At 49.6% G+C, this 12,441-nt stretch overlaps 4 protein-coding genes across 4 annotated transcripts; 3 read left to right on the forward strand and 1 right to left on the reverse strand.

Moving 5' to 3' along the window:
* Positions 1 to 523: 523 nt before the first annotated feature.
* BP01DRAFT_389010 (gamma-tubulin mipA) lies at positions 524 to 4,437 on the reverse strand. The gene is made up of 7 exons (XM_025577882.1): positions 3,277 to 4,437; positions 2,314 to 2,426; positions 2,200 to 2,253; positions 1,931 to 2,113; positions 1,634 to 1,837; positions 1,491 to 1,577; positions 524 to 1,420 (listed from the first exon to the last, which is right to left on the reverse strand). Exons 1-7 carry the CDS (start codon positions 4,016 to 4,018, stop codon positions 743 to 745), a joined length of 2,061 nt encoding a protein of 686 aa, XP_025434363.1. The 5' UTR covers positions 4,019 to 4,437; the 3' UTR covers positions 524 to 742.
* Positions 4,384 to 5,792, forward strand: BP01DRAFT_353525 (aldo/keto reductase family protein). Its single transcript, XM_025574207.1, has 3 exons — positions 4,384 to 4,494; positions 4,554 to 5,140; positions 5,208 to 5,792. Exons 2-3 carry the CDS (start codon positions 4,606 to 4,608, stop codon positions 5,723 to 5,725), a joined length of 1,053 nt encoding a protein of 350 aa, XP_025434364.1. The 5' UTR covers positions 4,384 to 4,494; positions 4,554 to 4,605; the 3' UTR covers positions 5,726 to 5,792.
* A 1,445-nt stretch (positions 5,793 to 7,237) lies between these two features.
* Positions 7,238 to 9,628, forward strand: BP01DRAFT_289293 (putative MFS transporter; the record flags this gene model as incomplete). Its single annotated transcript, XM_025571572.1, has 11 exons — positions 7,238 to 7,570; positions 7,635 to 7,719; positions 7,784 to 7,834; positions 7,891 to 8,108; positions 8,167 to 8,340; positions 8,391 to 8,497; positions 8,558 to 8,718; positions 8,786 to 8,871; positions 8,940 to 9,129; positions 9,215 to 9,343; positions 9,414 to 9,628. The coding sequence occupies 11 exons, from the start codon at positions 7,238 to 7,240 to the stop codon at positions 9,626 to 9,628; spliced, it is 1,749 nt and encodes a 582-aa protein (XP_025434365.1).
* Positions 9,629 to 10,469: 841 nt separating this feature from the next.
* Positions 10,470 to 12,338, forward strand: BP01DRAFT_146878 (uncharacterized protein). Its single transcript, XM_025570594.1, has 3 exons — positions 10,470 to 10,965; positions 11,046 to 11,782; positions 11,895 to 12,338. Exons 1-3 carry the CDS (start codon positions 10,652 to 10,654, stop codon positions 12,152 to 12,154), a joined length of 1,311 nt encoding a protein of 436 aa, XP_025434366.1. The 5' UTR covers positions 10,470 to 10,651; the 3' UTR covers positions 12,155 to 12,338.
* The last annotated feature ends 103 nt before the right edge of the window (positions 12,339 to 12,441 follow it).

A 12,441-nucleotide genomic window follows, 5' to 3' on the forward strand; every position in this document is an offset into this window, starting at 1 on the left:
CAAATGTAGGATGTGCTGAGTTTCAGCCCTCTGGGTACACGGCAATGCACGGTCTGTCAGAACACTTCACAAGGTCCATGATGCTCGCTTTCCGATCTTACGATTTATAAATGGTCCGGTTCGGGGGTTCTTTTGATCATGGCTATACACCGAGATGACTTGAGCGGAGATGGGCAATAGCACGCCAAGTGGTAGACTAGGTTTGTCGTATCGTCGGTCACTCAGGAGCGACTTGCTAGACAAGCCGGCCACCAGCACTTCAAGGTTCTACTACCTAAAAGAGCGGGCAGGCCTGCGCGTGGATGGACTCTCGTCGTGGTAGATTGGGCGGGGAATTCTTACCGGACCAGCTTGCATAAGTGCATGGACGGATGCAAGCTGCCTGTCGCTGGCTTCTTGAGGGCTTCACATCGAACCACGGGCCTGATCGCTTACAACGCCCCCGGTATCCCGCTGTGTAATTGTTACCGACGTCCGTCAACTGGCTGCCATGACCGACCAAGCATACTCGAGTCACTGGTCCCAATTGCCTCAATTAGTGTAGCAGGTCTAACTGGCGGTTCTTTTCACAAGATGAAGCAACAATCAATTTGAAAAACGCCTTCGCCGCTCGAAATACACCGGGTCAACCCTTGGTAGTCATAAAAGAAAATAAACAAATTGGTAATAGTGGAACGAAGACAAATAAAAAGAAGCAAGGAGGGCGAACGAAGGGGAGAAAAGGATGAAGGTCGTGCAGATATCAGATTCCGAGCTCTTTTTCTTTTCCAGCATCCGGGTCCAGGTAATCTTCCCTCTCCGCCGCTTCATACTCTCCGACCAGATCCATCACCACAGCCCTGGCCTCATCAAATTCTCCCAACCCATCCGAGAAGGGACTCTGCTTCTTGTACTGCTCCAAGAAGGCGTTTCGCTTCCGCAGACGATCGTACTGCTGAACAATGCGCTTGAACAATGTGGCGACCGAGGTGTGGTTCGCCAGCATCAGACCGCTGACGCGGTGCGTGTCCTGAATGTACGGCGATTTCTTTGTCAGAGCCACCTGGATGCTGGCAGGACCCCACGGAATGAACGACGCTAGTCGTCGCTCGCGAATGCGAAGCAACGACTTGTGTACGTCGGTCGGGTCTGCTTCGCCCCGGATGATGTTGAGGATGCTGATGTAGCAGCTGGATTTGCTTGGATTAATGGAAACCATGCGGTTCTTGGGCTGCAGGAGTCGGCGCATAACGTCCAAGACGGTCGTCTTTCGAATGGTCTTGGCCTGCTCGATGTTGTCGCCTGTGAAGGGGGTATAGGAGGTGATGAGGAAGTGGCTGCGGGGCGTAGGAATCAAGGAAGCGATGATTCCTACCAGGTCGTTGTGCATGTAGCCCGGATAGCGGAGAGTGGTAGTGGAAGCGGACATAACGGTAGAAACCTAGCAGGGCCGATGTTAGTGGTCCTTCTCCCATGCTTTGCTTCGCGGTGCAGCGCATGGGAGAACTTACTAGCTGGTTTGTTTGTTGGAACGATGGCTCTTGTACATGAAGCCTATCCGCAACAATTCTTGAAAGGGCACCATTGTCCAATACCACCTAAGCGTGTTTTAGCTTGAACTCATAAAAGCCCAGTAAAATCTGTGAAGCCTTACAACGGAGTCGGCATTCTGAGTCAGCCGGCGCATCGTAAGCAGGCTGTTGTATGGGTTGACGACTACGTCCACGGAGTGGGTATCGGGAAAGACAGAGTAAGTTTGCATCAGTTTCTTGGGGAATCGATCGTTCATGCGCTCAAGGATGAAGCTGCCCAGGCCGGAACCAGTTCCTCCTGCGATCGAATGCAAAAACATGAATCCCTGTCATAGAACAGATGTCAGCCCCGAGAATTCAAGTGTTGTACTGGAAACTCGTTTCCTGTGTGTCTTGGGCTCGGACGCGATGAATTGTACCTCCAGCGAATCACTTCCATCTGCCTCTCGATCGATCATATCAAAGATCTCTTCCTGAACAACCTCACCTGCAGAGTATCCAGCACCCCAGTTGTTCCCTGCACCGATTCCCTGTTGACCGATAAAGAAATTCTCGGGGTTGTAAATGTTCCGATATGGACCGGATTGGATAGTATTGAGGACCTGTTTGAGAACTTTTAGCTCAATCTCTGCGCCGTAGTTTAGGCTCGTCGGTCCCAATGCTGCTCGCTCAGGAAGGGGGCTCGTACTCTGGGCTCAAGATCCAGCAGGATCGCTCGAGGGATATACCGGGTGTCATCACTCTGTATAGTCAGATGTCAATTGTGTCTATTGTGGAGCGAAGTGTAGGTGCGTTGGTGTACCTGATAGAAGAAGACATCCTTGCGGTCGCCACCTTCAGTTGCGAATTCTTCTAAGTTGCCATCTTGGCTTATTCCATGTTCGACGCAGAGCTGCTGCCAAAATTGCGAGCCAACTAATTATCACGTCGGTCAGCAGCAGCATTCGCACAGCAGCTACAATGATGAAAGCTATGGTTGCGATAAGAAATACTGCTGGAGGGGGGCTAGGTACCGTTGTTGCCGCACTGGCCGGCTTGGATTGTGATTATTTCTCTAATCTCAAGGTTAGTGATATTAGCTATCAGACGAAGGACTCCAATCAAGCACAAATTTAATATAGTTGTGGCACATACCTGGGCATCTTTCTGCTTGACCACCGCAAGTAGTCGTGGTTTTTTGGCCCACGCGTCGCGCGTTCCGCGGGGAAAGTTCCAGCTCTCAATCTAGGTTAGATGTGGAAGCCTCAGGCCAACCATGCTAACGGGCAGCTCTAAATGAAATCGCCAGGATTTCAATGCAGGTAGCTTCCTACAGATGGTCTTTGTTTTTGTCTTGAATTCTTTTATCTCTCGTTATTCTTAGCAAAGCAATATCACTCGTCAATAATTAGGTTCCACTTCTTCAGTCTACACAGTTGACACAGGGAATCAGCTCTTCCCTGTAACAATCCGCACACCGGCCAGAAGCTTACCAAGTAGACATCTTGCTGCGCATACTGTGTGCCGTTGGCTAGATCGCTGCTGTCATTAATAAGTTGCAGGCTACTGAAGGATGCTTCGTACACCCGACTTACTCATATGACGACATTCGTGTATGTACACAAAACGTACAGAGCAGATTGGGCTCAGTAACCTACTTTGCAAGCCGTGACAAGCATTCCAGCCCCGGCAGCAACGCCATCGATAATTCTTACTTGACAGCCCTTCTGCCGACCATATGCTCTTACACAACCTTCTCGGACCGCTTCTTCCATGCCTACCATACCAGCGCAGCCCATGCAAATTGCGCCAACAGGATGCTGCGATTTTTTGAGGAGTCGCTCAGTTGCTTCAACAAGCCGTTTCCTTACTTCTTGAGGAGGTGTCGTGTGTAGTTCCACAGCTGTCAGTCCAGTGGTCTCGACTCCTGCGAAGTGGCTGATGTTACCATCGCTTGAATGGCCAAGCATGTCAGCAACGGCATCACTGAGTTCCTTCTCCCAACTTTTGCCGGTGGAGATGATGCCAAAAGTTTCCCGCGACTGGAATTTGTGGTAGCCCTGTCCTCCTGCATACTGAAAGGAGCTGACGACGCCCAGTGAAGCCAGCACTCCAGCTTCGAAGATGCCCGTGACATACTTCCTCTTCACCTTCTGTTCTGATGGCACGCTGGCCGAGTCCAAATCTTCAATCTTTCGGACCTTGTCCTTTAGCATACCTACCAGCGGATGGGCCGAGAAGCATGCTACGAGAAAGCCGTCGTATTCGGATATGATGCGCTCCAGGAAGGGCATGCAGTAGAGCGCTGATCTCACCGAGTCTTCACCCGAGTCAATGCTGGGCACACCCTCAACAGCGCGACCATCCGGAAGAGTGACGGTTTCCGACACCGGAGCTGTGAAGTAGTCGAATTGGGTACCTCCGTGTCCAAGGTTATCCAGCAATGGGATCAACGCATTGGTCATATGCGACGAAGTATTGGGGTTGATGACCAGTATCGAGCATGTGTTTTTGCTCGGAAGGCTCATCTTGAAGCAGTGTAACAGATTAAAGCACCAGAGGATGAGTGCAAGTAGTGTAGGGTGATTCAAGCTCTGAGTTCACCAAGATGCCGAAAGCCGAATTGTAAGTGAACTTTGGCCAGCGGTGATAGCTACCCAAGGAAATGAGCCACCATTAATTGTATTTCACATACTGATAAGCAGAACATACATTGATGCTCAAGTCAGGCGTAGGGAATATACACATGGGCGGATTCTGGTGCTCGCTGCTGATTGTAGGGGAATTCACAATTGCTCGGCGATGTCGTCGGACAAGCGGGGTCGAGTTGCGCCATCAGTCAAGTATGGCGGGGAATGGTGACAAATACCGCTCTTATCTCCACAACACCTGCCTTGCGCTCCACCTGCTTCCATTGTTTTCCCTTTATAGACCGCCCTGTGTCGAGATGATTCAATCGCTCATATTCTTTGATTAGAATCGTTACTCCACCAAATCATACAAGGTACCGCATTCAGGAATGAAGTGAGCATTGGATCATGGCCTGGGCTAACTCCCTTCTAGCTCTACCCCGCATATCTGTTCAGACCCCGAGACACTTGACCTTTTGTTCACTATGCCTCTTGTTGCACAGAGCCCCTTACCAAGAGTCATCCTTGGCTTGATGACCTTTGGTCCGGACGAGTCTGCGGGTGCTCGTATCACCTCTCTCGACGAATTCAACAAGTCCCTAGATCTGTTCCAACAGCAGGGGTTCAATGAGGTTGACACCGCTCGCGTTTATGTCGGAGGACAACAAGAAGCTTTTACCGCTCAAGCGAAGTGGAAGGAGCGTGGATTGACTTTGGCAACCAAGTGGTATCCTCGTGTACCTGGCGATCATAAGCCACAAGTCATTCAGGAGCAGCTCGAGCTCTCCCTGAGGAACTTGGGAACCGACTGCGTTGATATTTTCTACCTTCATGCTGCCGACCGATCAGTGCCCTTCACAAAGACACTGGAGGCTGTGAACCAATTGCATAAGGAGGGGAAGTTTGTTGAGCTCGGTTTGAGCAATTTCACTGCTTTTGAGGTTGCAGAGATAGTTACCGTTTGCAATGAGAGGGGCTGGGTGCGGCCCACCATCTATCAGGCCATGTACAATGCTATCAGTGAGTCGTATCATCTATTCTCAGAGATTTTGCACCGATTAAACTGACCTGGCCTGGCCTGTCGTAGCTCGGTCCATTGAAACCGAATTGGTCCATGCTTGTAAGCGGTATGGAATTGACGTTGTGGTCTATAATCCGCTTGCCGGTGGAATCCTTTCCGGAAAATACAAAACGCAGGATATTCCCCAGGAAGGCAGATATAGCGACAAGTCGTCCACTGGAACATTGTATCGCAAGCGATACTTTAAGGACGCAACATTCGATGCCCTGCGCGTCATCGAGCCGGTCGCAGAGAAGCACGCTCTGACCTTGCCGGAGATTGCATTCCGCTGGCTTCGCCATCACTCTGCTCTGAATATCAAGGAGAGTGGTCGTGACGGCATCATCGTAGGGGTGAGTAGTATTGCGCAACTAGAGAGCAATCTCAGAGACATTCAGAAAGGACCTTTGCCTGAGGAAGTGGTGGAAGCCCTGGACAAGGCATGGTTGATTGCGAAGCCCACGGCGCCCGATTATTGGCACCTCGATCTGAAGTATACTTATGATACGAAGGAGGCGTTGTTCAAATCGAAAGCAAGCGCCTAATTGTAGTGCAGTACCCAGCCAGAGAAAAAGACGAAATCCATATCTCCTGTCCAATTATATCATGTTTGAACCTATCTCAATTTGGATGTTATAATTCTTCTTCCAACTGGTCTGAAACATAAAGAAGCAGGGTTGGGGCATCGTCCAAATTGAGAGCGGTGTTTTAGTTCTATTGCCAAGGCATGTGGTCCAAGTCGCTACTGACCAATGTCATGGAAAAAGAATCAATGGCGCGACCTCACGAGGCTCCAGAGGTCTGGATAATGAAGCTGCTTAGGAAGAAGGGGGGTGTTCCAGTCGGCAGCGGTACAATGCGAGAAGGTTGGCAAGTAAAAGTGGCTGGAGGCATGCAGCACGGATTCGCCTGGAATGGGCTATTATAGTTCAGCCAAAGTAGGTGATCACGGGTAATCGAATACTGAAGCGACGGGTATGCGATTGTTGTTACGACGAAGATGACTGGTCGATCATATCAACAGCGACCCCTGGAGGGTCTAGAGCATCGACGGAATTCCACTTTTTCAAACCAGCAACAATGCTGCAGCTGCCTGCAGGCTTTTCTGAAGTTGCTTCATATGCAAAGGAATTTACTAGCTCTTCGATCTGAGTACAGTTGCTCTCCGCATTAGCTCCAGTACAAGCGACTACATGTGCCATCACGATATACTGGTAAGTGCCATTGACGAGACCGAAATCCGTGTTATTTTACCATTCTGCACGAGACTGCTACTCCAAGCTATAGGAGATGAATCTCGCGAACTACCTACATTTTCGACATCATTGATAGGCCCCGATCCGTCCCTTGCATGAGTCTAGGCCCATGTTCCAAGACTATTATGGGGGAGGCGCCTGACAGCGCTTCTGCCACATTTCTTGAGCACCGCTCTATGAGTCCCTATCATCAGTCCTATCGCTAATCACTTCGAAATAGCGCATATTCCTTCCTTGCGTGATCATTCCATGGCAATGCGTATTTTTGGTATGGCCTACCAGCAGCATTGAATTCAGAGATTTGCTTATAAAACTTTATCTAGTCAACACCATCGAAGGGGCACGATCTTGGAGGAATTCGAGAAAAGTAAAACCGACTCTGCCTTGAAAATAGATCGTCCCCATCGCTTGCGCGAATAGGTCCTAGTGGTCATGCTGCAGTGATACATCGCTATCATGTAGCGAGAACTACCAGGATCGCCGAGTGACAAGGAAGACTGCATCAAGGGGTTCGCAGCTGTCCTGAATATATGCTCTCAGCCGTAAAAATCTCAAACGCCTGCAGAGCCGCACCTAAGCTGGGATCTAGATTCCGAGGTCACATCGATGTTTGCTATCTAGACGTGAATGAGAAGGAATCATGAGAGTGGCTTAACAAGAGTCCCCTTACCTATCGCTTGACCGCAATCGTTGTTGTGCAGGAGGAAGCTACTTAAACCGCCAGACATACCTGGCGCGACAAATTTGAGGCCTCCCCGGTCAATCCATGCCTTCAAGCTTTTTCAAGCACCCAGACAAGAAATGCCGCTTGTTATTGCTCGCTCAGCTGCAAGCAAGCAGAGCTTGACTGTTTTCTCTAGCACAACGCTTGCATCAGACGTTGAGAAAAAAGCTACGATATGTGTGACTCAGAGACCTGAGACGTCAAGTCTAGCCGACGACCAACTCGGTGATGTGATCGATCCTCCTCGCTTCTTTTTTCAAAAATCAAAGAAGTACAATCCAAATGCTATCGCGACACAGCCGTCGGTGTTCGACGATCCGGATCTTGCCGAGGAGTACAAACCACGATCAGACTGGGAAAATATACATCGGTTTGACCCAGCGGCGCGATGGACAAGAGCTGAAGAAGATGTGCGCCCATTTATGCGACTCTCTTTTATGATTCGGGGTGTGCACGAAACTAATTTGGGAGCAGAGTGTGGTTAAGAAGCTCGATATCCGCATAATCCTGTGGTCTTGTGTCATGATAACGGCGCTGGAACTCGACAGATCCAATATCCGTATGGGCTAACGCTCTTTTGGTTCTTATAGCTGATTACTGATTGATTATTTGTCTCGAACTAGAGCAAGCCAACGCGGATGATTTTCTGACAGACCTTAAACTCAGCCGCGATGGTCAGTGAAAACCTACTGACACCACGTCGCTATACTAAATGCTGCATCGAGTTTAGATTACAACCTGGGAAATACTATCTATAGGCTGTGTTATATGATGAGTGAGATACCGGCACAAATCATCGGCAAGAAACTAGGCGCGGATCAATGGATTCCAATCCAGATGATATCATGGTCCATCGTCGCTACTTGCCAATTCTGGCTATCTGGAAGAACGTCTTTCTTGATCACTCGGGCCTTGATTGGCATTTTATCCGGAGGGTTTACACCCACAGTAAGACAATTGCAATGATGTCTATGTGGTAAAGACTTTACTGATATATTCTATCTAGATGATCCTTTACTTATCGTATTTCTATAAGCATCATGAGCTCTCCATACGTCTTGGATTCTGGTATGCAGCTTCTTCGCTGGCGGATATATTGGCGGCCATCTTTGCATACGGCATATTGCATTTAGGGGGTCGTGGTGGCCAAGCTGGCTGGCGATGGCTGTTCTTGATCGATGTCGGTTTCCATTTCCCGAGGTTCAGCAGGCCCTTACTCATAGATGACAGGGTCTTGTCACTCTCGCATTAGGACTCTTGTCCTTCATTTTTCTGCCTCCGGGGCCAACTCAAACCGCGAATTGGGCCCGCGGTAAAAAGGGCTGGTTCACAGAACGGTATGTGGCCTTCATTCGAATTATTGCGATCTTGGAGGCTGAATTTTGACTCCTTCGCAGAGAGGAGGTTATTATGGTCAACCGTATAGTGCGGGAAGATCCTAGTAAAGGCTCAATGCACAACAGACAGCCTTTGACAGCGAAGCTTGTATGGCTTAGCTTCAGTGATTTCGATCTGTGGCCGCTCTACATTGTCGGAATCATGTTTCTGACACCTTGGAGTCAGTAGACCTACCCTACTCATTTTTCTGGTTCCAGAAGAGATTCTTGGCTGACGAAATTGATTAGCAACGGTCTCGCAGTACTTCACACTGCAAATGAAAGATTTCGGGTTCGACACTTTCAATTCCATTCTTTTGGCTATCCCATACAGTGTGGGTCTAAGAGCGGATGGTGTTTGGTTTTAGATGCGAAAAGTACAGGATGCTAATCTATGCCTTAGGTCTTTGGCATCATCACAAGAATTATTCTTACTTATTCAGGCGAATACTTTGAGTCCCTCTCATGGATGGGAATCTTAGCCCAGGTCTGGAGTTTGCCGATGATGATATACATGAATGTGGTAGATCTCAATCAAACGAACAAGTGGATTGTGTGGACCGTTCTCACCCTCTTTCTTAGTCTTCCAAGTGGTGAGTGTGCCATTTATGTTATTGGCTCGACTCCTGATCTTGACCTACTATGTCACTTGTTGCTAATAGTGATGCATGTTCACAGCTCATGCACTTCAGGCGGGATGGATATCGCGCAATTCGAACAGCGTCAGAACTCGGGCCATTGCGGCTGCGATATATAATATGTCCGTTCAATTGTCTGCAATTATAGCCTCGAACATATACCAAGATGGTAGGTACCCGCCGATTATGACATGAATATGAGTACTTGGACTGATTCTGGATCCGTCGGTAATCTGTAGGAGATGCACCACGCTATGTTATAGGAAATCGAGTGCTTCTGATCCTCGTGGGCGTCAATATAATACTCTATCTTGCTACCAAGGCTTACTATGTGCTGCGCAACCATGAGCGCGATCGACGCTGGGATGCGATGACCGAGGAACAAAAGGTCGAGTATGTCGCAGTGACCAAGGATGATGGCAATAAACGGATGGATTTCCGGTTTGCGCATTGATTATGTGTTTGGAGGGGCAACCGGTCAAAGTAGGCTAGTCGAGCCGGATTAAATCTTAACGATGGCAATGATCATATTGATAGAAGACATCCTGAATTGATGTAACGTCGCCTTGGTACAATTCGTTCAATACAACTAAAGCGGCGACTCAGCGAAAGGTGGAGGCTGGCTCCCCGCACGTGACTAACCGGATCAGAATTAGCGCCCCTCCGGCAGACTCGGCTTCGAAGGCGGTGTGGCTCTCCAGGCTACGGAGTACGTAGGGGCGCGCAGTCCCTGACTCGATATAGAATAATAAGATGGGCCGGGATGCAACCCGCGCATTGTCCCTCCCCTTACCACCTAGAAGTACTGCACTGCATCTCCCTACCACATACTTGACTTCTGCCTTTCACCATTTCGATTCTCTCACTCTTGCGATTTCCTCCCTTACAGCAAAAATCTCTCCATACTTTTATCTCGGGCTTGACTCATTCCTTTCCCCTTTCACCTTTACTGTTCTAGCAGTGACGTTCCCCGCAATTACAATTACATCTTTCGCAAACGTGGCCGTAGTGCAGCGGTCCGAAGTACTTTCCCCCCGGAGACATCTTTTACATACGAGGCTGTATGCCTTGCTCTCAAGACCTCATCATACGCGTCTTTCTGGAGGCAACTGATCAGCTGGGGCTGCAATATTCCTTTTTTCCCTAGCTTCCACGTGAACAGTTCAACTTTCCTTCTGTCCGCCTGAGCTGCTGTCGTTCGTTCTGCCGATTGCGCGGCTCACCCACTCACCTTGATCCCACTGCCCGACCAACGCTTCGTCAGTATCGCACTGGTCATAGATAAATCATAGACTAGGAGCAGGTCTTCAAAGTCTCCTCCTTGAACTTTGTGTTGCTCACTCTCACCTTTATTCTTTCTGTGTGAACGGTCAACAGCAACAAGGTGGCTGCAGATAACGTGCGATTGTCGGGTCTAGGAGAAGCCTGGGATCTGGATCCGGCCCTTGATTTCCACGATTCGGATGACGAAACGTCTATGAATCGTCCTGTCATGCATCGACCCGCTGAAGCACGTTCTCAACAACCACTGCTCAAGGATGAGCGCCGGGGACGACTGTCGACTGCCAGTCTCGGCAATGGTGACGCAGAAGGCAGGCCTATGCTTCACCATTCACGACGACCTACAATACGCGGCAGTAGTCCGGAGCACAGCGCGGAGCAGGCAACGCGCCATAAATATCTGATTGCATCTGGGTTTCTGCTTCTCAGCCTGGCTAGTTTTGTTGTTCAGACGGAAACCGCGGTATACATTCAGCATGAGCTACACTGGGATAAACCGTACTGTATGCTGTAAGTTGCCGACTTGATCGCAGAGTTAACCCTCGATGTCAAAATGTCATCTCGGAGACTAATACTTCCGCGGTACTTAGGTATCTCACACATGGTTCCTGGGCACTACTGTGGCCGTTCCAGCTCCTCATCCTTCGCTCACAAAAACGTAAACTTTCCTGGGCGGCCTTCTGGCGGCGTCATGTATATATCCTTCGAACGACAGCAAAAATGGTGGAGACCCAGGATGTACATCTCACATCCCGCAACTCCCAGCAATCACCCGTTCCGTACATGCTCAAAACAACGGCTTTTGTCACCACCGCTCTCACGATTGCTGGAGGTTCCTGGTACGTTGCGGTAAACATGACCACTCCGAGTGATTTGACCGCCATCTACAACTGCTCCGCATTCTTCGCATATGCCTTCTCTATCCCCCTGCTCAATGACAAATTGCGGGCCGACAAGATAATCGCAGTCGTGGTGGCTATCGTTGGAGTTCTCGTGGTGGCCTACGGGGATCGAGACGATGGCAAAAAGGGTAAAGCTCATGATGAAGCCGAAAACCGATTGCTAGGCAATATCATTATAGGCGTCGGCAGCGTTCTGTACGGACTCTATGAGGTCTTATACAAGAGATTTGCTTGTCCCCCGGAGGGCACCAGCGCCGGACGCAGCATGATTTTTGCAAACACTGTTGGGAGCCTTATTGGATGCTTTACACTCCTTGTGCTGTGGATTCCCTTGCCATTCCTTCACTGGACCGGGCTGGAAACGTTCCGCTGGCCGACCGGAGAAGCAGCGTGGATGCTTATGATCTCTGTCCTTGCCAATGCCAGTAAGTCCGCCCTCATATGCCATGAGCAATCCCCCTCCTCCCCCCCCCGACCCCGAAAAGTGATCAAGTTACATCCGGCCAAGGATGAAAGTCTAATACTTCCTCTGCATAGCATTCTCCGGATCCTTCCTCGTCCTCATCTCCCTCACCTCGCCTGTACTCTCTTCTGTAGCCGCCTTGCTCACCATCTTCCTCGTGGCGATTGTCGACTGGCTTCGCACCGGTCAACCTCTGTCCCTGGCGTCAATCGCCGGCGGTATCCTCATCATTGTGGCCTTCTTCCTCCTCAGCTGGAGCACCTACCGCGAAAAGAACGAGGAGCGCAAAAAGGTCTACGCCAATGAGCAAACCGAGTCCGACTCCGATGAGTAAAGATACCTTCAAGATGTTGCTCGTCTTCCTGATCATCACCCAGGCGACGGCTGCCCTCTCAAAGTCTCATTCCGCATTCATATATATATCATCAATCTACTTGCCTTCCGCTGGCAGAGACAGGCTACTGGTTCTACTAATCTATTTCCCACTATCTTGGCTTTTCTTTTCGACCTACATAGTGTGTCTCCTTGGTGCATGACATTACTCCCGCATAATTTTGTTCGTTCTCCTTTGTATGGGACGGACCATATTTTCCTAGCTTTTGTACTTTGAAATGGGTTATA

Source organism: Aspergillus saccharolyticus (assembly GCF_003184585.1).
Source record: "Aspergillus saccharolyticus JOP 1030-1 unplaced genomic scaffold BP01scaffold_4, whole genome shotgun sequence".
NCBI classification, from domain to species: domain Eukaryota; kingdom Fungi; phylum Ascomycota; class Eurotiomycetes; order Eurotiales; family Aspergillaceae; genus Aspergillus; species Aspergillus saccharolyticus.

Bases quoted from the DNA above. Each gene is read 5' to 3' on its own strand.
- BP01DRAFT_389010 (XM_025577882.1), bottom strand. From the start codon at position 4,018: ATGAGCCTTCCGAGCAAAAACACATGCTCGATACTGGTCATCAACCCC. The intron at 2,114-2,199 runs GTACGAGCCCCC...GTTCTCAAACAG, and splicing joins TGCTGGATCTTGAGCCCAGA to GTCCTCAATACTATCCAATC. The intron at 1,421-1,490 runs GTAAGTTCTCCC...CGGCCCTGCTAG, and splicing joins TCCAACAAACAAACCAGCTA to GTTTCTACCGTTATGTCCGC.
- BP01DRAFT_353525 (XM_025574207.1), top strand. From the start codon at position 4,606: ATGCCTCTTGTTGCACAGAGCCCCTTACCAAGAGTCATCCTTGGCTTG. The intron at 5,141-5,207 runs GTGAGTCGTATC...GGCCTGTCGTAG, and splicing joins GGCCATGTACAATGCTATCA to CTCGGTCCATTGAAACCGAA.
- BP01DRAFT_146878 (XM_025570594.1), top strand. From the start codon at position 10,652: ATGAATCGTCCTGTCATGCATCGACCCGCTGAAGCACGTTCTCAACAA. The intron at 10,966-11,045 runs GTAAGTTGCCGA...CGCGGTACTTAG, and splicing joins GATAAACCGTACTGTATGCT to GTATCTCACACATGGTTCCT. The intron at 11,783-11,894 runs GTAAGTCCGCCC...TCCTCTGCATAG, and splicing joins CTCTGTCCTTGCCAATGCCA to CATTCTCCGGATCCTTCCTC.